The sequence below is a fragment of the Opisthocomus hoazin genome, chromosome 8, assembly GCF_030867145.1.
Source record: "Opisthocomus hoazin isolate bOpiHoa1 chromosome 8, bOpiHoa1.hap1, whole genome shotgun sequence".
Classification (NCBI taxonomy): Eukaryota; Metazoa; Chordata; class Aves; order Opisthocomiformes; family Opisthocomidae; genus Opisthocomus; species Opisthocomus hoazin.
Genome location: NC_134421.1, coordinates 46,302,404 through 46,327,421, shown reverse-complemented (window position 1 = coordinate 46,327,421; position 25,018 = coordinate 46,302,404). Strand labels below are relative to the sequence as shown.

At 41.2% G+C, this 25,018-nt stretch overlaps 1 protein-coding gene across 7 annotated transcripts in view; it reads left to right on the top strand.

Annotated features, from left to right (window-relative positions):
* LOC104337528 (ankyrin repeat domain-containing protein 26) overlaps window positions 1-25,018 on the top strand; it is a 69,744-nt gene that overhangs the window by 40,032 nt on the left and 4,694 nt on the right. For 6 of the 7 annotated variants that reach the window (XM_075429044.1, XM_075429043.1, XM_075429041.1 and 3 more), the window contains 15 exons: window positions 904-1,117; window positions 3,261-3,444; window positions 3,963-4,109; window positions 5,315-6,268; window positions 8,236-8,388; window positions 9,272-9,447; window positions 9,624-9,717; window positions 10,098-10,175; window positions 11,285-11,419; window positions 12,475-12,587; window positions 13,020-13,155; window positions 14,997-15,278; window positions 15,981-16,216; window positions 16,969-17,215; window positions 21,988-22,044. In XM_075429044.1, coding sequence (XP_075285159.1) covers window positions 904-1,117; window positions 3,261-3,444; window positions 3,963-4,109; window positions 5,315-6,268; window positions 8,236-8,388; window positions 9,272-9,447; window positions 9,624-9,717; window positions 10,098-10,175; window positions 11,285-11,419; window positions 12,475-12,587; window positions 13,020-13,155; window positions 14,997-15,278; window positions 15,981-16,216; window positions 16,969-17,215; window positions 21,988-22,044 — 3,206 coding nt within the window. The remainder of the gene's footprint in view (window positions 1-903; window positions 1,118-3,260; window positions 3,445-3,962; window positions 4,110-5,314; window positions 6,269-8,235; window positions 8,389-9,271; window positions 9,448-9,623; window positions 9,718-10,097; window positions 10,176-11,284; window positions 11,420-12,474; window positions 12,588-13,019; window positions 13,156-14,996; window positions 15,279-15,980; window positions 16,217-16,968; window positions 17,216-21,987; window positions 22,045-25,018) is intronic. The other variant, XM_075429045.1, reaches the window with a different exon arrangement.

Genomic DNA, 25,018 nt, shown 5'->3' with positions numbered 1-25,018 from the left:
GCCACCCAGCTGTGCTCTCTCTACCCCTCCTCAACAGGAGGAATAGGATGAAAAAGCTCAAGGATCAGTACAGAGGCAGAGCTGTCACCAGTTACTGCCACAGGCAAAACAGACTCTACCTGGGGAAACCTAACTTAGTTTGTTACCAGTTAAATTTGGATAGTGAGAAACACAGACAAAATAATTAAAACAACACCTCCCCACAGCCCCCTTCTGAAGTTCAGCTTCACTCTTGACTTGCCTACCCCTCCTCAAGCAGTGCAGGGAGGCTGGGATCTGCAGTCACGACATAGCAGTTTCCCTCTGCTGCTCCTTCATGCTCCTCTGCTCCAGTGTGAGTCCTTCAGGGAAAATCTGCTCCAGCCTGGGTTCTCCATCGGCTGCAGGCCCTTCAGGAAATATTAATCTGTTCTGGCATGGGGTCTTCCACACAGTACTGCTTTGTGGATATCTGCTCCAGCGTGGTCCTTTCCAGGGACTGCAGGGAAATACCTGCTCCACCATGGCATCTCCATGGGCTTCAGGGAAATCTCTGCTCTGGCACCTGGAGCACCTCCTTCCGCTCTTTCTTCACTGACCTGGGTGTTCACAGGGCTGTTTTTCTCTTTCTTTTCTCCTTGTCTGCCTGTGTGAATGTTTTTGCCCTTTCCTAAATACATTTTCAGTGAAGTGCCACCAGCGTGGCTGAGAGGCTCAACTGTGCCCTGTGGTGGGTCCGTTGGAACTGGCTGTACAGCATGGGGAAACCCCTGGCCTCTTCTCACAGAGACCTCCCCACTAGCTGCAGTCTTGTCACTACCAAAACCTTGCCACCTACACCAAATACAGCAAAACATTAAACAATTCATACCTTGGAAAGTATTTGCATATGTGCAGCTTTGTGTCTTTTCTATTTCAAAATAGGTTCTGCTGTTTTGTTGAAAATTCAAAACATACTTCTTGAATATGAACAGATAATAGAACGTGAAAAAAATCGGTATACGGCTGTCTGGAGAGAAGTAAGGAAACTGGAAAGTGAAAAGGAGGAGTCACAATTGATCGCGGAAGAGACTCAAGATTTGAAATCCATATTGGCTCACCAAGAAGCAGAATGGAAAAGTGATATCCAAAGCCTTAAGTATGTAACCTTGCATTCTGATAATGTGTTATCTTGTCATTGTTCATGTTCCAGAAGATGTTGATGATACATGCAATAGGATGAGAGGTTTCTAGTCTTCTGGATTTGGGTTTTTTGAATCCAGTGAGCAAGTTACGCTATAGAGGACATGATGTCAAGGGGGAAAAATGCTGGGATATAAGCTCAGTGTAAAATCTTCTGGATGTTGTTTTAACTGTTTTATTTAATAGCAAGAGAAGAGAGCAAAAGAATATGCATAGAAAAATTAGATTTATAACAGAGTTTTATGAGATATGTTTTTGGGTTTTTGTTTTCCTTTGCAGCTTCTGTTGGTGTACTATATTAGGAATTTTGGTAACTCCACAGAGTGCAACTCAGAACAGAGCTTAAAGCATTTGTTTGCTTGCTGATTTGTTTATCTGAAAAGTCAAATTCAGGATTGCGCCTTTCCCCATACTCCCGCGCTAGACCTGGATGCGATGAAGTTTTTCATTGCTGTTCACATCACCTTAGACAAGAGTGGCCAGCAGGCACCGTATGAAATTCAGCAAGGACAAATGCAAAGCCTGCATGTGGGAAGTAAGATCCCCTCATGATGGTGTACCATGGGATGGCCTGGCTGGGGAGCTTGCAGAGAAGGCCCTGGCAGTCTTGGCCAAGAGCGAGCAAGCTCGACACGAGCCGGTACAAGCTGGCAGCTGAGAAGGCCATGGCATTCTGAGCTGTAATAAGAGCAGCAGAGCCAGGGGATTGAGGGCAGTGATTATCCACGCCTATTGAGCACTTGCTGAACTGTGTCTAGAGCACTGGGTCTAACTCTTGGCCTCCCAGTATGAGAGTTCTTAACTGATGTGTGTGAGTTCAGCAGAGAGCTACCAAGCTGGTGAGGGAGCACCAGCCCTCTGCGGGGAGGCTGAGGGAACTGAGCTTTGAGGAATTGTGCCTCCCAGTATGTGGAAGAGGATTATGAGGAAGACAAAGTCAGTCCCAGCTTGGCCTAGATTTGACTTCATCCGTTTTTCAAAATTCGCGAGTATCTATCAATTACAAAGAATTAAGATTTCATTCTAAATAAATTCTCAAAGCAACGTTAACTTTACACTTACAAAAGCTATACTTTTTGTGAAATTACACTGAAAATTATACGTAAAACTTTGTCCTTGCAATATAAACCATTCAAATACAAATGTAACTGTCAATCTTTTGAATAATTTATTTGTGGTTGCTGATACTTGTTTTGCAGAATTTCTAAAGCAGATTTTCAATTGACAGCTCTTTCCTTATTTTAATGCTTGATTTTTGTTTTCTTGTTGACCATTGCAAGGATATCAGAAAAAATATTCAAAGTAATATGAAACATAAAACTGCTTTCTTGTTTGAGTATGGTGGACACACCATGGACCATTTTTTGCCATGCTGGTGCTTATTGCTAATTCTTTCAGTTACTGAAGAAGTTGACATTCCCTAAGGCTTTCATTATAAATTAGCTTCAAAATGAAATTGCTGTTGTTTCTTCCAGAAGATGATCCATTGAGGTTTAAAACTATTTTTAATCATGTTAAGCTTAAAGCCTATGCATTTTTAAATCTTTTTTTGAACACTCACCTCATTCTTCAGTAAATGGAAACTGCTTGCCATTCCTATGCTCAGCAGTTGTTTTAGACTTACAGAAGGCTTGGTAAAAAATTGTTTGGTCTATGATAGATAAGTGGTGTGCTCCTTCGTCAGTATCACTTGGAATCACTGAATCCGTAATACGTAGGCAATGCTAAGCACATTAGGAAATGTATTTTAGTCATGGTAAAATTTTGTGATGCTTTGATCTGAAAAGACAATGAACTTCTTTTGAATTAAGTGTCTGTATGATTTTTTTTTAAAAATATAGAAGTGTGCATAGCACTGCATATTTACCTATGTAAACTCACAAATAAATGATAAATCACTCAACGGTTTATTTCTGTATCATGTACAACTGATGGAATGAAGTTATAAATCTTTAAAAAGTTAAAAATCACAGTAAAAATATGAAATCTGAAAAGATGTAACATTTTTATAGTTTGAGTTATCTCTGCAAGTTCATATTGTGGAATATCTACTTTTTACATCAGTGCTTTAATTTCTCAAATAGTCTCTTAAATCCTAGATTTACTTTGAAACAAGAAGAGCAAAAGAGGCTCAGAGTAGAAACGCAGTATGAGAAAACAAGAGAGAAACTCAGAAAGAAAGATGATCAATATTGTAAAGAGGTGGAGGAGAAACAGCAACTTGAGTTACACTCAAGGAATTTAGAAATGGAGTTAGTAACACTGAGAAAGCTCTTGAAACAGGTATATTAAATGAGTTAAACACTTGTCATCTTATTTTCTGCTTCTTTTTAATTGGCCTTGTATTCCAGTATGCCTAAAGAAGGAGTTACTTTGTTCATGGAAGAGGCATCGGATAACTATTGAGGACAGTTGAAAACAGTTCACAAGTGGTCTGGGTTTTGGGGTTTTTTTTTTCCTTTGAAAGTTCATTATTCCTTTTCTCCTTTTTCAAAATTTACTTTCCTTTTTTTTAAAATTTGGGTCTTTTTCCAAAATTTTGTTTTCGGGGTCTTTTTCCGAAATTTCATTTTCATTTGTGTTTCAGGCAAAGCCTGACTTCAAATTACTTTTCAAAATTACTACAAAACATTCTGTATTTCTTCTCAATTTTCAGAAGAAAATTAAAATTTATTATTTACAGATGGGTTGTTAGAACTGTGGGAAAGCAAAACTATTTGCAAGAATACAAAGGAGAATGGGAAGATGTTGCTAGCTCTGATTTTTCTCAAGATACAAGTAATTTAATTGTATTACTGTAGGTTGAAGAAGAGCGTGATGAAACACAGAGACAGCTCTCTCAGGAAAAGAGTGCCAGAGCCCTGCAAGAAGGAATTTTGAACAACCATCTCTGGAGCCAAAAGGAACTAGAAGAGGAGACAAGAAGAAGTATAGGAAAAAATTCAGAGGTGAGCAGATTTTTTTTTTTCTCATCAATTAAATTTCACCATATTTGTTCTAAAGTCATAATAAATCTTATATATCTTTTTCTGCTGCTTGATGGATTATTTACAGTTTGTCAGTGTAACTCAAATGTGTAAATACCTCTTCTGTTTTCCCTTATGTCTTTAAAAGTTCTGGAAAGAGCATCAGTCTTGAGTGTACCTGAATTGCATGTGCAAGTAGGAAACTAATAGAAGACACTATTTACGCCGTTTCTTAAGCTATCTGTTATTTTTCATTTCGTAGACATTTCGTCATCATTTTTTAAGGTTTCTAGCAGTCAATCACCTAGCTACCTACATCAGGCTTGACCAGGAAGAAAGTTGTTTGACACTCATTCTTTGTGTTCCCATTACTTTGTTTTTTTGATTGCTTATTCCCTTATCAAACTTACTTATTTTCAAGTATGCCTTTCTTTTCCACCTCCACATACTAAAATTTTAGTAAGGAATACCAGCAATTAATTAAACTCCCTCTAGGAGTTAGAATAATTGGAGGAGAAAAAGCAATCGTAAACACTGTATTAAAAAAAAAAATTCTTTGTAAAAGTTCACTTAATTTACTAAGTATATGCAGCGCTTGAAAGAATTATTTGTTCTTGGCTGTACTGCCCAGTAAGTGTAGGGTGACTGTGTTTATGTGGAAAAAAGTTTTATATATATATATATACAGGAAATATACAAGATTATTGCATTCCAGGGATGATTGAGTAGTATAGCTGTCTTTCAGAAATACAAAAGGAAAAGTGTTAAGAAGACATTCAAGAAGGAAAATACCCTTTTTAGCCTTTTTTTTGTCTACCAGATTTGTAACACAGCTAAATTAACCTTAAAGGGAATATTTTAAAGACATGCACATACAAGAAAGCGCTGTAATTTTAAAAGCTTTATACCTGAGATATTTTAAATAATGTTATTATTTGGTTGGTGATTTAAGAATAAAAAGTCGTTCTATATTTGGGCTGTTCATTTAGGATCTAAGGGTATGTTATGTGTGTGCATACATTGTACACGTGCACGAGTTCAGAGTAGCTTATGTATGGCTTGAAATTTCAGTCTCATCATTGAAGTCATGCCTCAGTGTTAGAAATGTTAAAATGCAGTTTAATGCTGAACTGGTTTTGTACATTCATTTCCCAGATGGCTATTTATTGGTGTTCCTTGTCATTCAGGAATCCAACACTGAGAGAGAAAAGGATCTGTTGCATAAAAATCAGTTACTCCAAGATGAGATTGCTATGCTAAGACTAGAACTTGATCAAGTAAGAATTAGGCACCAGGAGGAAGAAGGAAAATATTTAGAGGAAAATGAGAGCTTGAAAGAAAAAAATGAAGATCTCAAAAAGGAGCTTAAACTGAATGAGGAAGCCTTAACGCAAACAGTTTTTCAGTACAACGGGCAGCTGAACTTATTAAAGACAGAATCTGCAGTGCTCACATCCAAACTTGAGCAGACAAAAGAAAGCAAAGAGAGACTAGAGACAGAAATTGAATCCTTTCGTTCCCGCCTGACCACTACTGTTCAAGAACTTGAACGTCATCAGTCATCAAAAAGTGATGTCGAACGAACGTTTCAGAGAGAAAGTGACGAATGGCTCCGCTTGCAAGACAATCTCCATCATGACCTCTCTGATGTGCGAGAAACGAACAAGAGCTTGTCTCAGCAGCTGAGTAAAGCTGAAAGCAGAGCTAATAGTCTAGAAAATGAGCTTCACCAGCTGAAACAAACGCTCAGAGAAAACACATTGCTTTTGGAAATGAAACAGAAAGAATTAAGTCAAGCCCAGTGTCAGGCAAAGGAATGCGATCATGCTCGACAACTTGAGAAGGATCAAGTAAGCAAATTTATAATAAAGCAGGAGTCCATGCAGGAGCGATTGGCCCAGCTCCAGAGTGAGAATGTTTTACTCCGTCAGCAACTGGAAGATATGCAGAACAAGGGGCTCATCAAAGAAAAAGTAGTGAATGATGTGCAGGACCGGTTTAATGATATTTTCAACAAACTCAGAGCTGATACTGAAAAGCAAGTTTACCTAGTGGAAGAGAGAAACAAGGAATTAAATGCCAAGTGTACTGATTTAAGAGAACAAGTCTTTAAATACGAGACTGACAAAGTAGAAAGAGAGGTAAAGTATATGCTTAGAAAGCACAATTTAAAGTTTGTCAGTTTTTGAAATTATTTTATGTTTCTAAAACGTAGCAGGTGTGAGTTACGTGCGTGGGACCAAATAATGCTGATTTGTTCTGGTTTGTCCTGCTTCTCTTGGAAGTGTGGAAGGTTTTGGCAAACAGGATGTTACTGCTCAGATCTGAGCAGAGAACAGGAAAAAAAGGTATCCAAGTCTAAGTTTTGATCAAGAAAGGTGACTTCTCTGGAACTTTTTTCATCTCTTTCTTCATACACTTTATGCCCTATAGAATGGGTTTATATATTTGATGATTATTATACATGTGTTGCACTGACACAAAGAAGAGGGGTATAAAAGGAAGAACATCCAATATGAGAGGGTTGAGAAATGAAGGCACAGACAAGTGATGTGATGGGGGATGGACTTATATGAAGCTCCTGCATAGAAAAAAAATCGCTTCTGCGCAAGTTGCTATCAAAATTGAAGAGTATTAATACTGTCCAGGTGTTGATTTATGTATGTGTTCTGGGGGTTCTAAGGGGCCTGGCTGTTCCTCAAGAAGTTAATTTCAGACCCTTCTCTTACCTGTTTTATGATGTGTAGCCATATTTAAATTTGTTCTTTGTGGCTTTGTGGAAGACTAATAAACTGGACAGAAAACTCATTAGGATATCAGTTAAACTGTCTTCCTGCAAATTCACACAGTACATGAGTATGAAACATACTCCTATGCAGAGCACTAGCTTAATTTTAAGTTGCTCAGATATACATGGACCAAGTGTTGATCCCATTTCTGCATGTAGATGTTTTTTGTCAAGAAAAGGGTGGAAGAGAATAAAGACAGGGGTACAAGTGAGGAATAGGTAGACAGCTGAAAAAGTTATAGGTGACGGGACAATGCATTATTATATATGTTCCTAGGAGCAGATAGGGTCTTCTCTATGGATAGAGTATTCTACCAATTCCAGGTAGAGCAATGATTTAAAAGTTGCCTTACCTATTTTGTTTAATCTTCCTTCACTTTCTGGAAAATAGCAACAAATCACATGCAGTATTTAGACACGCTGGTGTAAGGTTTGACTCACTTAATGATTTGAACAGTGATTTAAAAATACATTATTATTATTACCCCTTCTTCATAAGAAATCCAGAATCTTTGAGTGAGGTAAATATCTGCATGTGTCAAATAACCACATTATTCTTCATTTGTGAGTTGCTTTAAGGGGGGCAATGCTATGGATCACTTAATCTGTGAATTGCTTTGTATTCTTACTGCCAAAATAACAGGTTCCTTTTGAAGATATTGTGTATATACGTACACACACCCATATATATATAAATATATATAAAAATTATATTTATAAAAATATATATAAATGATCCTGATTTTTTTTGACCCTAATCTGTCAGTATAAAAGCAGTTGATATTCTAAAATGAACTCAATAAGAACACTGCAAGAGAATGCAATTCAACATATACTTAAAGTATATGATACACTTAAAGTGTATCTCAGAAGAGCTTTCAGATACATGTATTCATTTAATTGTACTTGTATAATGGAGGAACAGAACGATGAACAATCTAATACAAAGTCCTCGCTTTGTTGATCAGAGTAATATCTGGGCTCTTACATTGCAACAGATTTCTTTGGGTTTTGATAGAAAAAAAATACACAATTGCAGTGTGCGCTTGTGTATTTGTTCCAAGAAGAATAATACATGAGCCGCTTCATTTTATTAGAATATAGAAATCCTCATGAATAGCTGCTGATAGTTTGAAGGTGCTCAGCTGAGAAAGATGAAGAGATATCATCTTCTGTGCAGATGCCTACTAGTGCAGCCAAAATTTCGTATCTTTGAGTTCAATCCGAAGACAGGTCTAATTGTATAATCAAAAAAGTTAAAGTAAAGGCATGTTTCATGTTCTTACAACTTTCCTCGTGCTCATTTAACTGTTTCATTAGGGCACGGTCAGGCAGCTGCAACAGGAGCTTGCTGATGCTCTTAAAAAGCAATCTATGTCAGAAGCTTCACTTGAAGTTACTACACGCTACCGCAGTGACCTGGAGGAAGACAAGCTGCGCTTGCAAAAGGAATTGGAAAAGGTTAAAACCAAGGTACATGATATCTGTAACTATATGAATAAATCTGAAGGTGGCTGTTGAAAGTATGAGTGAATGTTGTCCTAAAACCCTAGAAAAAAAGAGGATAGATGTAATGATGTGTGAATGAGTTGGACTGTTGTATAAACTTGCTGTCTGTCTTTGACATGAGGACACTATGTCCTTACTTGGACAAAAGTTTGTATTTGCTAAGGTGCTTTGCAAAATAAACTCATGCCTGTAGCTTATTGCATTTGGTTTGGCTAAGTAGGTTGTCTTGGTTTCTGAAGAACAGTAGAAATACTGGACTGCTGCGTTTGGGTTTTTTATGCTGTCTATGCTTTTACCGCCTACCGCCAGGTAACAAATTGTCAGTTCTAAATGCTTTTGTAACTTATTCTGCATTTTTCCCCCCCCATTCATCTGCCCTGCTGTAATTTGCCATCCTTAAGCTGCCTTCTTGCAAATGAATTGTAAGCCACTTTCTAGGCAGGGACCACCTTTTGTGGGTAGAAATCATCTCAAATCTCCTTGTGAGGGGGCTGTGAAGTCGCTTGAGGAGGAGGATGAACTTTTGACTTCCTCTTTTCAATGGAGGAGCAAACAAGTGTGTACAAAGAGTGTCACGAGTCACTGAAAGGGTGGCAGGGCAGTGTCGGGGCTTCGAACTGTGCTGTAGGAAATCAGTGGAGGGATGGGAGAGGCCAGCATAAAAGATGATGAAGTGACACAGTTTGTGTTCATTTGCTAGTACAAGTGAAGGTTTGAATGTGCTTGAAGTGACAACAGTTCTTTGAGGGTATGTGCACATACACGCAGTACTCAAATTCTTCAGCAGCAGCTGATTCCTCCATAGAAAAGCTCACCTGACAACTGGATTCTTACTGTGATTTTACAGTTGCGAGAGCTGGAAGAACAGCATCTTCAGTTGGAGCATCGTGTTCAGGAGTTGAAGGCTGCCTTGGACAATAAGGAAAGAGAAGTAAGAGCTTCTTCACAGAAAATGCAGGACCTCCTGTTGACATCTGCTGGGACTAATACCACCATAAAACAACTGGAAGAACATGTGCAACGGTGAGAGAGTAACACCGTGAAGCCAGGCATCTGTCACTTTCGGGGGCTGTGTGAAAACAACAGGATAGCCTTGTTGCATCACAGCAAGTTCACACACGGTTTTGAAGGATGCTTTTGGTTCTTTCAGCATGGGTGCTCTGTGGGTTTCCGTAATAAGACCTGTATTTCTTTTTAAGCCTTGAAATTGAAAATACTAGATTGGAAGCCACGGTCCAGCAGCAAAACAACAGGATTGAAGCCCTTCAGAGAGACCTGCAAGCCTCTGCCTCAGTAAGCTGGTCCTAAACTTCCCTTTTTGTGAGCTCCTGAGCCCAGTTACCTCTTTCTGTGGGGAAATTGTAATATGAGGTTTTGCTGGAGAGCTGTGGGGAGTTCGGGTCTTGCGTTCTGCTGAATGGGGGCTGCTCGGAAAGCAGCCTGGTCCATACCCCAGCTTTCTGTTTTTGAGAGTTTTCCTATGTTGCTATAGCAAGCCCTACTTAATGCTCTAGAAGGAAAGGATTTAAGACTAAGGGCATTTTATTCATCAGTGCTGGGTGTAAATACTATAGGGATAGAGGTGTATGTAATACTTATTTTTGATAATGAAATATAAACTTCAGTCTGGAAAGTCATAGTATGTTTTCTTCCTTTTTTTATTGTTTATGTAGATTCATAACCTCCTGGAAGACCTGATAACTAGCTTACGGACAACACAGGCAGCTGCAGAGAACCACCACCAGCAGCAGGTACTTGACTGGCTTCTGTGAACGAGTTTTCGTCTTTGAATTTTTTGTGTGCAGGTAACTGGTGAAAGGATCAGGTGGGCTGCGTAGGCACAGTTCAGCTGACAAATACCCTTCTGGTTTTAGGGCAAGGCACCCTTAAGGGAAAAGGCTGGAAATTTCCTCATTGCCCTGCTGCTCTGTTTTGTATCTGTGTTGTGCTGTGCAAGATACTTCTGTTCATCAGCACGGTTTGTCTGATGAATTCTCTCCCCCATCCCACCAGGGAGGAGTGAGCAAGTGGCTGTGTGGTGCTTAGCTGCCTACTGGAGTTAAACAAAGTCAGGTGATGGATAGGATGGATGTTGTGGGCAGAAGGGAGATCCATATTTGCAGCTTTGTCAGAGCTTGCCCATGTAAACTTCTGTTGTAAAACCCAGTGTTTCACCGACTCCGTCAGGACATTTGAGAAACTTGTACACCCTAAGGATTTTTTATCTAAGACTTTGCGCTGAGGTTTTCATGAAATTCTGTAGATTGGTAGACATGGTTTTGTTCAGGTTTTTTGTTGCAGAATGCCACTAAAAGCATCTAGTCAACTTGCATTCTTTATACTTCAACTGAATCAGCAAGTTATGTTCCACGCAAATGCATAGGTTAGGCAAATCTTTATCCGTTTCGGCAGAAGCTTAAATATCATTGCTGGTTTGAAAACATTTGCTTGCTCTCAGGAGATGTACAGCTGCTATGGAAGTAGTGAGGGTAGAATATTTTCTGTGGTGGGCACCAGAGAAATTGTTATATTCTGAAGTATGTATCATTATGAACTCATGAGGATCTTTGGAAGAATGTTGTAGGGTGATTTTTACACGTGTGCGTGTGTCTTCTCATGCCCCAAAGTTATACCCTCGTCTTGTTACTTCTAGAGTGTTCATTCCTTCCACCAGCTTCAGTTGCTGTTCTTCATTATGTTTCCTGAGGTGTGTTTTACACTCTGCATTAACTTTAACTGTAGATCTTGGGTGGTGACAGGAAAGCTTAGGCCTCTTTCCCTTTAAGCCCCTGCTTTCTATTGCAGTGTTGCCTTTCTGGTCATGTTATTTTCTTTTCTCTTGCCACTGTTGCTTTCACAGGTGCAAGAGCCTAATGTGCTGGCTCTGACATCAAAGGATTCCCACAGCATATGGGAAGAGCAATTAAAGTCAAGATTCCGCCTTGAAGAGCGTGTTGCTCAGCTTGACAGGGAAAAGGCTGAACTCTTGGAACAGGTGAGCCCAGAAAATTCTCCAGACATCTAGCCAATACCCAGGAGAACCATGTTCACCTTTTCTTACATAATGGGCTTCTTCTGTTAGCCCTGCCATTCAGACGCTGAGTATCTTGTAATCTGGGGAGTATCCAGGGAGCAAATAAAAGCTAGCTGGGTATCTTTGTGTAAATTCTGGAGTGGTTCTGCTGGGAAGTGTGGTTTGCTATCAGTTAAATGCATTGAGCAAGGCTGTAGTTCTCCAGTTCTTTGTTGGATTCCTTCTGGTCATCTTCTGACCCCTTGGTTTCCAGGCAGGGTTAAAATGCTTCGTGTTTCCAGTGCAATGTATGGAGGAGCTGCTGCATGTTTTCAGGCTACTGGAAGCTTAAAAGCCTTGCAGAAAAAAGTACTGAAGGAATTCTGGGCAGATGAACTAGTGCTTGGGAAACAAGAAATGGCTGCCAGTTCCCAAGGGGCAGTCTTTCCCTTTTCTCCTTTTCTGTAGAGGAAAAATCAAAGTACAAAGTCAAAACAGCTGCCAGCTGTCCTCTGTTTTGGCTAAGAAAACAGCAAGAACAACAACAACATGTGAATAAGTAAATACCTACAAAGAAGAGATGGAGGTAATGGCAGAGGGGAATAAAACATTGAAGAATTCCAAAAGATTCCAAAATTCCTCTGCAAGCCCCTGCCTGCTGCTCCTTGAAGATGCCACGAAAGCTTTAGATTGGTCTAAGTTTTCCTGTGACATGCATACCTACATAATCCCTGCTATCAGCAGAGGAACTGCCAAAAGTGTTCTCCAGCATCTTTTCCACCTTCATGCTCTGAAACATCATGGGAGGGTGGCCTTTGCTGCAGTGGGGACATCTGATTCTGTTGTTAGGTACTGGCCCGTTTGGTGAAACTAAGTGATTAAATGTTCTCAGATATTCTGTCTCTTGGCGTTCTGTGGAACTTGGCTAACAGATAGAGATGTACTGCAGCTTCTCTGTGGTGAATGCTAGCTGCATATACTGTGTGTAGATACTGTTCCTATGCTGTGTGCGTCATGTATCTTTTCTATTTTGAAAGCGCGAGAGTGAAAGAAAGAAAGTGAAGAAGCTGGTAGAGTTGAAGCGCCCAGTCGAACTGCGTCTGGACCAAGAAATGGAAAGAAACGCTGAACTGCAGAAAGACTATAAGAGGTAATGTTTTTTAGTATGTTGAAGAGCTATACCTGAGTAGAAGTCAAGTTTTATTGAACTTCAGCATAGATATGTGTATGTAACTGTTTGTGAGCAAATTCAGGCCTCATGTTAGTTCTTGCAAGGGCTTCTGTACATAAGCTGTACATAGGCTTCTGTCCAAGCTTTCAATGGCTGCCAAAAGAACTTCAAATGCAGGTTGCCCTGCAGTTCTCCTGGGAAGAAAGTAAGTCTTTTATACCTCTCTTCATGTGAAATTTGGACCCTCAAAGGGATTTGTGGCATGGGAATGCTGTTTTTTCCCAGTCATTTCTTGTGTGTCAAGCCCATTAAAGATGAAGCATGCCCTGTCTGCGCTGTTTACGTAAGAGCATGTGAAAAAGGACAGTTGTTCATTTGCTTCATTGTTTTCTTGATTAATTTTCTTTGTAGGCTGAAGAGGCTTCTGAGCAGAGCTACAAAGAAACTAAGGGTGTATGAGGAGAGAGAGTCCCAGCTTAATTTACAGGGTGAAATGAAGAACAGGTATTCTGAAATGGTCAATGAAGTTGGTAGATTAAGAACAAAGGTGAGTTATGGTTTGTTAGGGAGGTTTTGGTGGTGGTGTTTTTTCTTTTGAACCTGTGTTATTCTTTGCTTGTACTTCTTTTAATGTTGTTAGGTTTTTCTCCTCTTGGATGTATTTTGGAATGGATTGACTTTTCTTGATGTCCCTTCTACTGTTGCAGTAGCAGATGGCTATAAATAATAATGATGTAGTTATCATTATGGGTAAAGATGAAAATGTTATGTGCAAAGCAGTTCCTGCAAGGGCACATCAAGGGCAGGGTGTTCTGCAGGGGAAGGGTGAGCCGAGAGTCGCAGCAAGCCTGGCTGGGCCAGTGACCTCACGGGCCAGGAACGGTTCCTCAGGCCCTCTCCACCAAGAGCAGGACAAGTCTGGTGGCAGTGAGCACGGTCAGCCCAGGGCGCAGATCGCTCAGCCAGTGCCCAGGGACGGGCAGGCCTGCAGTCCAGCCAGGACGTCACGTCATGGGGCAGGGGCAGGGCTGAGAGCAGTGAGGCCCGGCACAGGGCTGGCTGCAGCTTGAGGCTGTGCCAGCATCTGCTGGGTCTGACAGATAAAGTCCTTCTCTGGAGGAGAGGGGAGTAACACTGCCAGAACTCAAACAACTCTATCAAGCTGGCTGTGACCAAGATCAGACCCTGAGCCCTGTCTCGTGCACGAGCTGAGCAGGAGGACGTTCAGGTTTTGCTTTTCTAAACGGGCACGACGCAGTGAGGTGATGCAGAAAAGGTTCTGTAACTTACTGCTCTCTAGCAGCTATCTCAGCCCGTCTTTCCCTTGTCGTGAGGACCCAGATCATAGTTCCCAGAAGTGCTTTTGAGGTTGCTCTGGCTGTTCAGTAGCATGGAACCTGTACCTACTTCTCCGCCCGTTATCCGGATTTGTTGCTAGAGCAGCCGTGTTTCAGAGCTATGTTCATTTGCAGAAGGTATTATTGTAGAATGAGTCAGCTGCCTTTGCAGCGGCACACTTTTAGTCCAAAAGTTAGTAGTGTTTTTGTGTTTCTATTGGAAGAGTTATTTTGAATGACAGGGAAGGGTATTATGTTTAGGCGGTTTCAAATAAGTCTGAAGTTTCTACTTTCTCTTAGAGACTCTTTCAGCTGTTTACTATGCTGGTTTCCTCCACTTTTTTTGTTTTTTTTAATAAAAGACAGGACATCATGTTTTATGTTGAAGTAGGTATAGAAAAAGTGTATTTCTGAAGGGGTGAAGAGGTGGACAGAGCTGTAGTTGACCATTGGGACCTAGTGAAAGTCTGATATTTCCTGCAAATTTTTTAAAATAAACTGCAGCTTTGACCTAAAGCATATGTCTTTCTCCACCACTTCTGTAAAAGCTGTGTTCTGAACCACTATTTACAAATCTTTCCGTGTAATGGGAAAAATGAGTATCTGTTTCTCATCTTGTCAGTTCTGTAATGAAGCCATGACTGTGTTGACAGCACGTCAAAATTCCTCTAAAGCATGATACATGTTGTTTTTGATTAAACCAAAAGGTGGCTAGATATGGGTAAGTTTGATTTCCCATGAGCATATCAGCATCTCACGGAAGAGTTGCCGCAGTATTTTTCAACCTAGCCATATGGGTGAAATGCTGCTAGTTTGGCATGTCTTGATCTGTGACCTGTTGCATGCGAACTAAGAAAGGATGGGAACCAGAGAAACCATATCAGAAATGACGTGGAAGCTGTTCTTGCTTAAAGAGCCTGGTTTCACTTGGGTTTTAATGCTGAATCAGCAAATGATAAATACATACAGTCTTGATGGCCAACTCCTTACTGATTTTCACGGAATTGGCTAATTGTAGATGCAAGTTCCTCTTCTTCTTTCCTGTCTACAGGTTGGTGAACTTTCCCAGCAGCTGGAGGCAGAGTCTAAAAAATGCATGCAGCTAGAAGCACAAAATCAGGATTTGCGAGAAAAGTTGTCCACCATGCGTGGAAACCATGAAAAACTGGAGAAGAGCAAATGCCGGCTGAAAGAAGAGGTGGCTAACCTCAAACACCGTTTGGAGACTAACATGGTGGATCACAGCCAAATAGAACAATATAAAAGAGAGATGGAAGAACGAGCTAGACAAGAGATAAGACAAAAACTACAAGAAGTCAATCTGTTTTTGCAGGTAAGTGAATTTTCTCATGTGTCAGTAGTTTGTGTTATATACTTTTGTTGTGGTTGTCATTTTTTAGTATTTTATTTTTCGGTGCCTGAATCTGTGTGTTAGTGCTGTACTTCTGTCTTCCCTGAAGGCCAGTGGGAGAAGGGAATATGGTTGGGCAAGAGTGCTTTCGCGTGTGTAATGTGTCTGCAGGTCCCGGAATCAAAATTTTGCCCAAGGGTAGACTTCCATTTTGCAGTTCCTGGTGGGTGGGGGGTGGGTATGACTGTCTGCTGGTCTTGCTCTTGCTGTTCATCCTTGAATGGGTATTGCAACTTACAGTTATCATGGGCAGACATACAGGTTCTGCTTTGTCATTGTACAGGGGAAAGTGCTCAGAAAAGAAGTCTCCGAAGTTGCGGGGCGGGGGGAATGAGTGATCCTCATAATGTCTCTGAGCAATCCTTTTCTATATGCCCTGTCCTACATAGATTGTGTTCTTTCATTAGTAGCTTTGATGAATAATAGTGCTGAGAGAGGGGTTCTTTCTGAATGAAAGGAATTATTTAATGTGGTAGTTCCAGGGCTCTGCCTTGATTGCAGGTGGTGATGAGGAGGCACAGTTGCTTCACTGAGTAAAGCTGGGCCCTTGAAATTGGATACGTGCAATTGAACGGTGGGGAGGGTTCTCCTTTGCGGTGGTTGAAAGTGCATTATCTGCTTCAGAGCCAGGCAGCCTCCCAGGACAGATTAGAACAAATCAGAGCCAGTCATCATGCTTCACTGAGAAACCAACTGAAACACAGAATTAGAGATCTCGAATGTGAATTGGACAGGATGAAAAATACCCAGCAAGACAGTATTTTTCAAAAAGAATCCACACAGGCAGAAGTGGAAAGGTACAGAGAGCTGTATCTGGAGGAAGTAAAAATTAGAAGATACCTAGCAAATAAACTGGAAAGGTAAGTCCGTGCTTTTTTTGGAGTGATACTACTTTTTCCTCATGCATTTTCCTCCTAAAATCCCTCTTCTGCATCTGGTCAGCGTTATGTATGTAAGCATAAGATGGCATATTTGTGAAGAAAGTACCTTAAGACCTTTCTCCTTCATTAGAACAGTCTTAATTTCTCTTTAGTGTTTCAGCAGTAATACCACTGATCATGGCATTAATAGGGTATTTTTTAAGTTGATTGTGTTTTAGCAGGCAGCCTTTTTGCCAGTCTTTAATAATCTCCTCGTCTTATTCTGTGTGTGGCAGAAAAGATAATTTTCATGTCCTTTTCTGCTTCCATAAGGATAGGCCCTTCAGAGAACAGAATTTGAATCTGTGAAGCAGGAAAAAAATCTTTTTTGGCTTCCATTTTAGCATTGTGTCTGAGGTTTGAGCTTTCCTTGTGAAAGGAAGGGTAGCTCAGAGTTCTCATGCAGGTGACTTAACTTTGAGAAGCAGATAAGTAAACACATGGCATTCATAGATTGCTTTGAAGCACTAATGCTGAGAAAGTCCTAAGTGTTGGTAACTCTTGCTATTCCTTGCAGGTAGTGTGACTTCTTAGAAATAGGATCTAAAACAAAGATCAAATGCTGTTCTTGTTTTGCACACTCTTATTCCCTTCCACTTCCAGAAGTCGAATCGTAGTCAAAGACTTGGAGGGTAACTTTGTGAAAGTGCTACTACCGGAGATAATTCTTTGTATGCTTCTGAATGTTTCAGAGCTAACAAGAGACTAGCAGAAGCCAATGCTAAGCTCATTCAGGAGCGCCATAGAAGCAAATCATTAATCACAAGCAGCATTGTCAGTGGAGGTCTGGCTGCAAGTCCAGTTCTGTATTCAACTGAACTGGGACATCCTGGCAGCAATTTGGCACTGAACAGAAGTTTAAGCCTAGGAGGAAGCTTCCTAAGCCCAACCGGGAACGCATTATCATCAAGAAGCAGGGTTGAAGACTACGTGGCTAAGGTAAGCATTTTGAAGTACTGTTCTCAACTACTGCTAAGAGTATCTGTAAGCAAGGTTATACTTTTTAGCCTAAAATTAGAATCCATTTACAGTTCCAAACTGTGTGGTCTAAAGTGCCAAAACAGCTAATCATCAAACCAGTATGCAACTAGATGGTAGGTGTGAAGACTTTTGGTCATCAGGGTTGTACAAATTTCCAAGAGTGCTCAAAGACCTAAAAACACTGATATCTAAATTATGAACTGTGTAACTACATTCTTTTACTAGAGAAACTGTGATAAAAGAATGACTGTGGCTTACGCAGTTCTCAGTTAGGTTCTTCATTAAATTTTAATGTATAGTATGCATGACCTATTTAAAACAGCTAACTTTGAGGAGTGCAAAATCCCATCAGATGTCTTTGAGACGCCTTTTCCTTATTCACTGGTCTTCATTCTAGCGATTTCTTCACTGGAACTTGTTTTAGTACATTAATACCAACAAAAGAATGCTTCAAACATAGGATGATATGAACAGGATCTTGTAACTTCTCACTTTATACTTCAGTGCGAGATGTATACTATGCATAAGAGGCATTTGTTTTTGTAGTTCCTGCTATGTGTTATTATGTGAAAAGGTAAAATTAACTACTCATCAGGAAGTCTTCACAGCTTTCTAATTTTGCAGCAATGCTGCAACCTCTGCAATACCTCTGGTCAAAGTATGCCCTGCAATTAGCAGTCAGTGTGATAGCACATCCTTCACAGAATGGTGAACATTTTTATAATGAGATTTGGAAACCAGATGTCAATAGTTGTAATCCGTTTCCCACATAGCACGGGATTGAGGCATGGACAAGCTTCTCTGTTCAGGCAATGTCCTATCCCTCACCTATTCTCTTGTTGAATGAATGTGAGAAGTATTCACTTTAAAGTCCATCTCAGTTCAGTGGTCCCACCCACACTGGAAAGAACCCATTTAAACAATGTGTCTACATACTGCACCTGGTTTAAGGAAGAAAAACCCAAACAAACAATAAAACAAAAATATACGAAGCAGTGTAGGTAATGTGTAGCAGTGGCAGTTACAGAGATGAACTTCTCTGTATCGCCATGCATGTGTTTTTCAGGTCAGACGGGTGGACATACATTACAGAAAGATCTCGGGAGGCCATTAGTACTGTACTACCTGCAAGGGCTATTCTGCATGCAAGCAGTAGAAAGGAGGCAAAATCCAGGACCCACTGCAAAAGTGAAATAAGGAGAAGGCCAGGACAAGGGAATAAGACTGGTAGGGAACAGGGAGCAAGTGAGAAAAAAGCAAGGACAGAGAGATGGGAGCAAGATGTTAAAAGAAGAAATGGGCAAAGGAGGAAATCATCCCACTTCTAGGAAAAAAAAGCTGCCTCAGTTTAAAAGAGAAGGGTTAACAGTTGTGCATTTTTTGAAGAAGGAGGAACAGGAGGGAAAAAAAGACAGTGAAGGGAAAGAAAGTGCAGCACTCAGTGCTTCTGAACTGAATTACAGCAACATTCCATTTTAATTTTCCAGAAGAAATTGGAACTCTGGGCATCTCCAAGTTTTCCATTTTAGTTTTCCAGAAGAAATTGGAACTCTGGGCATCTACAAGTTTTGTCAGTATCAAGATAGATTCCTTTACTGGTTTACTAGCTTCTCTGAAGTATATTACAGAAATTAAATATTGTAGGGAGGCTATTTCTTAGCTCATTGTTTTTATGCAGTTGCTAATACATGCAGATACATATTTCAACTCGTAATGTAGGCTGCTTCAGTGTTTTGCCAAAATGGTTCCTAAATCTACTTGTGAAAAACATTTGAGCTGATTCCAAGAAAAGCGTGCGTTGGGTCTGAGAATGGTCATACTGTTCTCATTCAGTGTCCTGGCTTCAACAGTACCCATAAAGTTTCTTTTCAGAGCATACATGTCTCGCATTTTGTGATGGATTGCTATACTCTGGAATGCTTTTAGGCTTTGGTGCTGGTTTTTGAGGCTTCACTTGGAAGGTTTTTAAAAAAAAAACAACCAAAAATTACCCATCAGCCTTGAGCAGACTCTCAAGAAAGCCGAAGAACAATTATGTATGTCATTTCCCCAGTCTCCAGTTACTGATTCCAGATGGGGGTTTATTTGTTAGTTTGGGGGCTTTCTTATATACCTATATTTCTCCTTCCTAGTGCAGTTTTGTAAGTAGGACTTAATGCCGTGAAGCTCTCCTGATCTTGTTTACAACCTACAGAGACTTTTCATTTGTTGTTGACAGAGGAGCTGAGGATAATTCGCTCTTACTACACACTGTTTTTCTTCTTGGGATTAGCATTTAATTCTAATATAGTATTAACTTCTAAAGTTTTCTTCCTTGAATGAAGATGCGTAAAACTATTGCTAAATCCTCAGAGAACTTACCTTTTTCTAACAGGTTCTCATAAGAAAAGGCTGGAAACCTCAGCATGCCTGTTTTCCCTCAATCAAGGCAGAAGGCTGGTCTCTGGGACTCAGAATTATCTGTGTGAATTTATCCTCCCTGTTACAAAATGCAGCTGCACATCCTTTTGTGATATTTCTCCCTGTAATCATCAGTTAAGGAACAGCTGAGGCTAATTGTAACAGCACCGTCTGTAGCCTCAATTCACTCAATGTTCAGTGTATTCAGGAAAGTCTTAAAACCCGATCTTCTCTGAGTCCTTTAGCAAAAATAAACAGGTTTGCAGAGGTACAGTAGTTGCTAGAGCACGTGCATCTAAGTGGGTATTTAGCTTGGAACTGCTGGATTAAGTTTCCTTATCTGGGTGCAGTATGTCATTAACAGTATCTGAAGCCATAACATAGCTCTGAGGAACTGAAAGTACAGGATTCCTGACATACACGTCTGAAAAGAGGACTGAATTGGAAAATAAGGGTTTAAGTCCGGAAGTAACAAAAGGGGAAAACTGCATGTGTCCCTCTGCGTACAGTAATGGGTGGGGATTCTCAGTCAGTTTCCAGATGCAAAATTACCAGATGCACAGTCTGTGGCTGTCATTTCTGCAGGAATCCTGTGCCATTCAGGAGACAAGTTGGAGCGTGAGGAAAGAATGCCAGAGATGACACTTCTAGTCTATTTTGAAGTGCTTTGGCGGTTGTGCTGCTTAGTACTCTGCCTGTTCACCAGATAATTTAAAGACACAAGAGTTTCTCTGACTCTAAGCCTTTTCTTCACTGTTCACTTCAATTATGCCTCAGATTTTTTGCAGTAATCTGCTACAGAATTTGTCTTTAAATTCAAGGTTCTTGGCTGGAGATGACAAATGCTTCCGCCACTAAAGCTCATAATGACAGGGAGTTAAGGAGCTTAAACTGCAGTGTGCCCCAGGTAGTCATCTTGCACTTCTATTTTTAGTCAAAGCTCTCGGTGCAGATTTGGTGTTTCTCACAGTAGCTCCCTCAAGGTGAGAAAGGCTATTTGAAGTAGAGGACATGCCATTCTTGAGAGGAGGATGTTTATGTAAACTCAGTTTGAGCAAAAGCTTTGAAATAGCTCCAGGGGCACAGAGGTTGAAAATACTTCTCACTACTATTACTCAAAATGCTGGTTTTATTTCTTTGTCCACGCAACTGTTGGAAAAGACATTGGTAAATGATGCTGATTGCAGACAAGAGGGAGAAGTGCTCCTCTGGCAAGTGAACACAGTTGCTTCTTTTAGACATAACTGAGGAATCTGGAGTTCAAAGGCTTGAAAGATTTCAGTTTTCCTAAACCACAACTTAACATGAGATGCAAATGTCAGTGATTATGCATGTAGCCTTACATTTTGAAGATGGTCATGTTGCAAGCTCAGCAAAAACCGAGCATTTTATTCTTAAAAGAAAATAAAGAAATGTTCCATTAAAGTATAGCACCTTCTACCTTATCAAATATAAATGCTACAGAAATTAATAACCTTGAAATGGAAGTGCAGAAGTGTCTTGAAAAATACAAAAAAGTTCATATTGACACACGCACATTAACCAATAAAGTCCTAATCACATGCAAATGTCTTGGGATTTTTTTGGTTGTTTTTATTTTTATTAGAGCTCCAGTAACAAGAAGTAAATTACAAGTACTTGAAAAATTCAGTACACATAATTAAAAACAGTAACTGTAGTGACTAGCAGCTCATTATGTTCTGGAGGGAGGTTGGCTGAAATTGGTTCCATAGTAGGACTTGTGTCATAAGAAGGATGTATGTGTGTATTGCCTGTCCTTCACAGGAGTAAAGAGATCTTTTAATGATCTGGTCTACTGACTCCCACACTGCTCGTGAATTGGCATGTTACCATCCAGAACTAAACTGAATCAAGCAGATGAAACACAAATGTGAGGTACTGTTAGTGGTCTGTGTACAATAATTTGGGAACTTAGTCTGTGGACTAAGGCAAGGAATATCTGCTGCAAGGAGATTTTTATGACTGGAGTCCTGTTGTTCAGTTTAGCAAATGTCAAGCTTAAATCCTAACAGCTGTGCCAGAGGCTGGTGAAAATGAGTGTGGGTGTCTTGACATAGAAGATAATGGTGAACTCTGCTAGCGGCAACCAGTGTGAATTAGTGGATTTATGAAACCAGTTTTCCTACGTAAAGTGTGAAAGGGAGTGTCTGCTTCCTGCTGTCTCTCAATTTCTGTTCCTTCCATCTGCACTCCTGTTATTGTAGCAGTCTTTGTATTGTTAGCTTTTTTACTTGCTTCATTTACATGTAGGCCATATTCTTGTTTCTCACAGAAGACCTTTGAACTTAAGGCTATTTTTCTTTCTTCAGCTCCTTAATCAAAAATCTGTTCTTCTCTCTCTTCTCTGCAGCCAGATACATGACAAGGTTTGTAGCCAGTATTGTTTAATGTTGAGTGGTACTTTATACTGGAAATGTTTTGTCTATTTATGCTGTTAGGTTTTGATTAAAAATATGTTCAAAAACCCTGTAGATATTGCAATTCGGGACATGGTTTAGCAAGCATGGGGTTGGGTTGACAGTTGGACTTTATGATCTTAAAGGTCTTTTCCAACCTCAACGATTCTATGATTCTGTTCTAAGTTGTAGTCCTCAAAGCTCTCAATCCACAGGTTTAAGGAATCAGAAAAGGAAGCCAAGAGACCGGCATGGCTGAGTTGACACGTGCTGGTCAAGCTAAAGGGCAAGAAGGAACTGCACAGGCAGTGGAGGCAGGGACAGGTATCCTGGGAAGAGTATAGGGACACTGCCCAGTTGCACAGGGATGGGGTCAGGAAGACCAAGGGGCAGCTGGAGCTGAACTTGGCAAGGGATGCAAAGAGTAATAAGAAGGGCTTCTACAGGTATGTCAGCCAGAAAAGGAAGTCAAAGAAAGCGTACACCCTGTGATGAACAAGACTGGCAAACTGCAAACAATGGAGGAGGAGAAGACTGAGGTACTCAACAACTTTTTTTGCCTCAGTCTTCACTAGCACCCTCTCTTCCCGCACTTCTCAAGCAGATGGACCACAAGATGGAGACTGGGGGAGCAAAGTCCCTCCCACTATAAGAGAAGATCCTGAGGAACCTGAACGTACATAAGTCTATGGGACCTGATAGATGCGTCCCATAGTCCTGAGGGAACTGGCTGGTGTAGTTGCCAAGCCACTCTCCATGATGTTTGAAAAGTCATGGCAGTCAGGTTAAGTCCTTGGTGACTGGAAAAAGGGAAGCATTGTGCCCATTTTTAAAAAGGGGTAGAAAGCAGGAACCCAGGAACCAACCTGTCAAGCTCACCTCTGTGCCTGGGAAGATCATGGAACAGATCCTCCTAGAAGCTATGCTAATGCACAGGGAGGACAGGAAGGTGATTCGAGACAGCCAGCATGGCTTCACCAAGGGCAAGTCCTGCCTGACCAACCTAGTGGTCTTCTGTGATGGAGTGACTAGATCAGTGGCCAAGGGAAGAGCTGTGGATGTCGTATATCTGGAATTCTGTAAGGCCTTCGACAGTCCCTCACAACATTCTTCTCTCTAAATTGGAGAGAGATGGATTTGATGGATGGACTGCTCAGTGGATGAGGAATTGGTTGCATGGTTGCGTCCAGAGGGTCAAAGGCTTAATGTCCAGATGGAGATCAGTGACAAGTGGTGTCCCTCAGGGGTCTCTGTTGGGGCTGTTTAATATCTTCCATCAATGACATAGTGGGATCAAGTGCACCCTCAGCAAGTTTGCAGATGACACCAAGCTGAGTGGTGCGGTTGACACAGCTGAGGGACGGGTTGTCATCCAAAGGGACCTGGACAAGCTTGAGAAGTGGGCCTGAGTGAACTTTACGAGGTTCAACAAGGCCCAGTGCAAGGTCCTGCACCTGGGTCAGGGCAACCCCTGGTATCAGTACAGGCTGGGGGATGAAGGGATTGAGAGCAGCCCTGCTGAGAAGGACTTGTGGGTGCTGGTGGATGAAAAACTGGGCATGAGCTGACAATGTGCGCTCGCAGCCCAGAAAGCCAACCGTATCCTGGGCTGCATCAAGAGAAGAGTGGCCAGCAGGTCGAGGGAGGGGATTCTGCCACTCTGCTCTGGTGAGACCCCGCCTGGAGTCCTGTGTACAGCTCTGGAGCCCCCGGCACAAGAACGACATGGAGCTGTTGGAGCGGGGCCAGAGGAGGGCCACAAAGATGATCCGAGGGCTGGAACACCTCTGCTAAGAGGAAAGGCTGAGAGAGTTGGGGCTATTCAGCCTGGGGAAGAGAAGGCTCTGAGGAGATGTTATTACAGTCTTCCAGTACTTAGAGGGCTTATAAGAAAGATAGGGACAGACTTTTTAGCAGGGCCTGTTGTGATAGGACAAGAAGTAATGGTTTTAAACTAAAAGAGAGTAGGTTTAGACTGGATGTAAGGAAGAAATTTTTGACAGTGAGGGTGGTGAAACACTGGCACAGGTTGCCCAGACAAGTGGTAGATGCCCCATCCCTGGAAACATTCAAGGTCAGGTTGGAAAGGGCTGTGAGCAGCTTGATCTAGTTGAAGATGTCCCTGCTCACTGCAAGGGGATTGGGCTAGATCACCTCTTAAGGTCCCTTCTAACCCAAACTGTTCTGTGATTCTATGAAAGGTGTATTTTGCCTTGCTCTTCATTCCATTTGCAGAAATAATGGATAAGAACCACAAAGATGTTAATGGAATGAATAAGAGGAAAAGATATTTTTCTTCTCTTGATTCATCCGCACATGTTGCAGAGGGTCCTGTGGACCTTCTGGTCACTGTGAAGGCTCCAGAAACCATGGAAAGTGGTGTCTTCTCATGCCTCAACTACTATTGCTTTGCTTAGGATTGGTCCTGGTTTTGGGTCATCTTTTGGTCTGGGCATTAGTCTTCCTGCTTTTTTTTGTTACCTGTGTCACATGTTGGGGGTCCGTTGTCCCCAAGATTTTGCTGCTTCTTGTACCTGTTGGAAAACAAGCAGAGGTTTGGGGATTTGGGGGTCCTTTTCAACTGTTCTTTCAGCTCCATGCTCCCCTCTTCTAGCTGTGAAGGCACAGACTAGTCCAACGAAGCACCACTGAGTGGTCGTTCTCCTGGAGGAGCTGGTGAATCTGGTCGCAGCTATCCCAGTAGTTCTGGGCCCTTCCATCCACTTTGCTGGTTTGTGGCTGCACTTTTTTGGCCTTTGGATTTACTGCCTGTTACTGCTCCTCTTGTGAGGGGATGCAGAGTGCTTCCCTTCCTGAGGCTCTTGCTCTCTATGGCCTGTTGAGTATGTTGTACAGTGTTTTCGTTCTTTTTTTTTTGTTGGCATGTTGCTAGGTGAGCCTGCTCTTTCATAAAATAATTATTTATTCCTCCAAGGATTTAGTA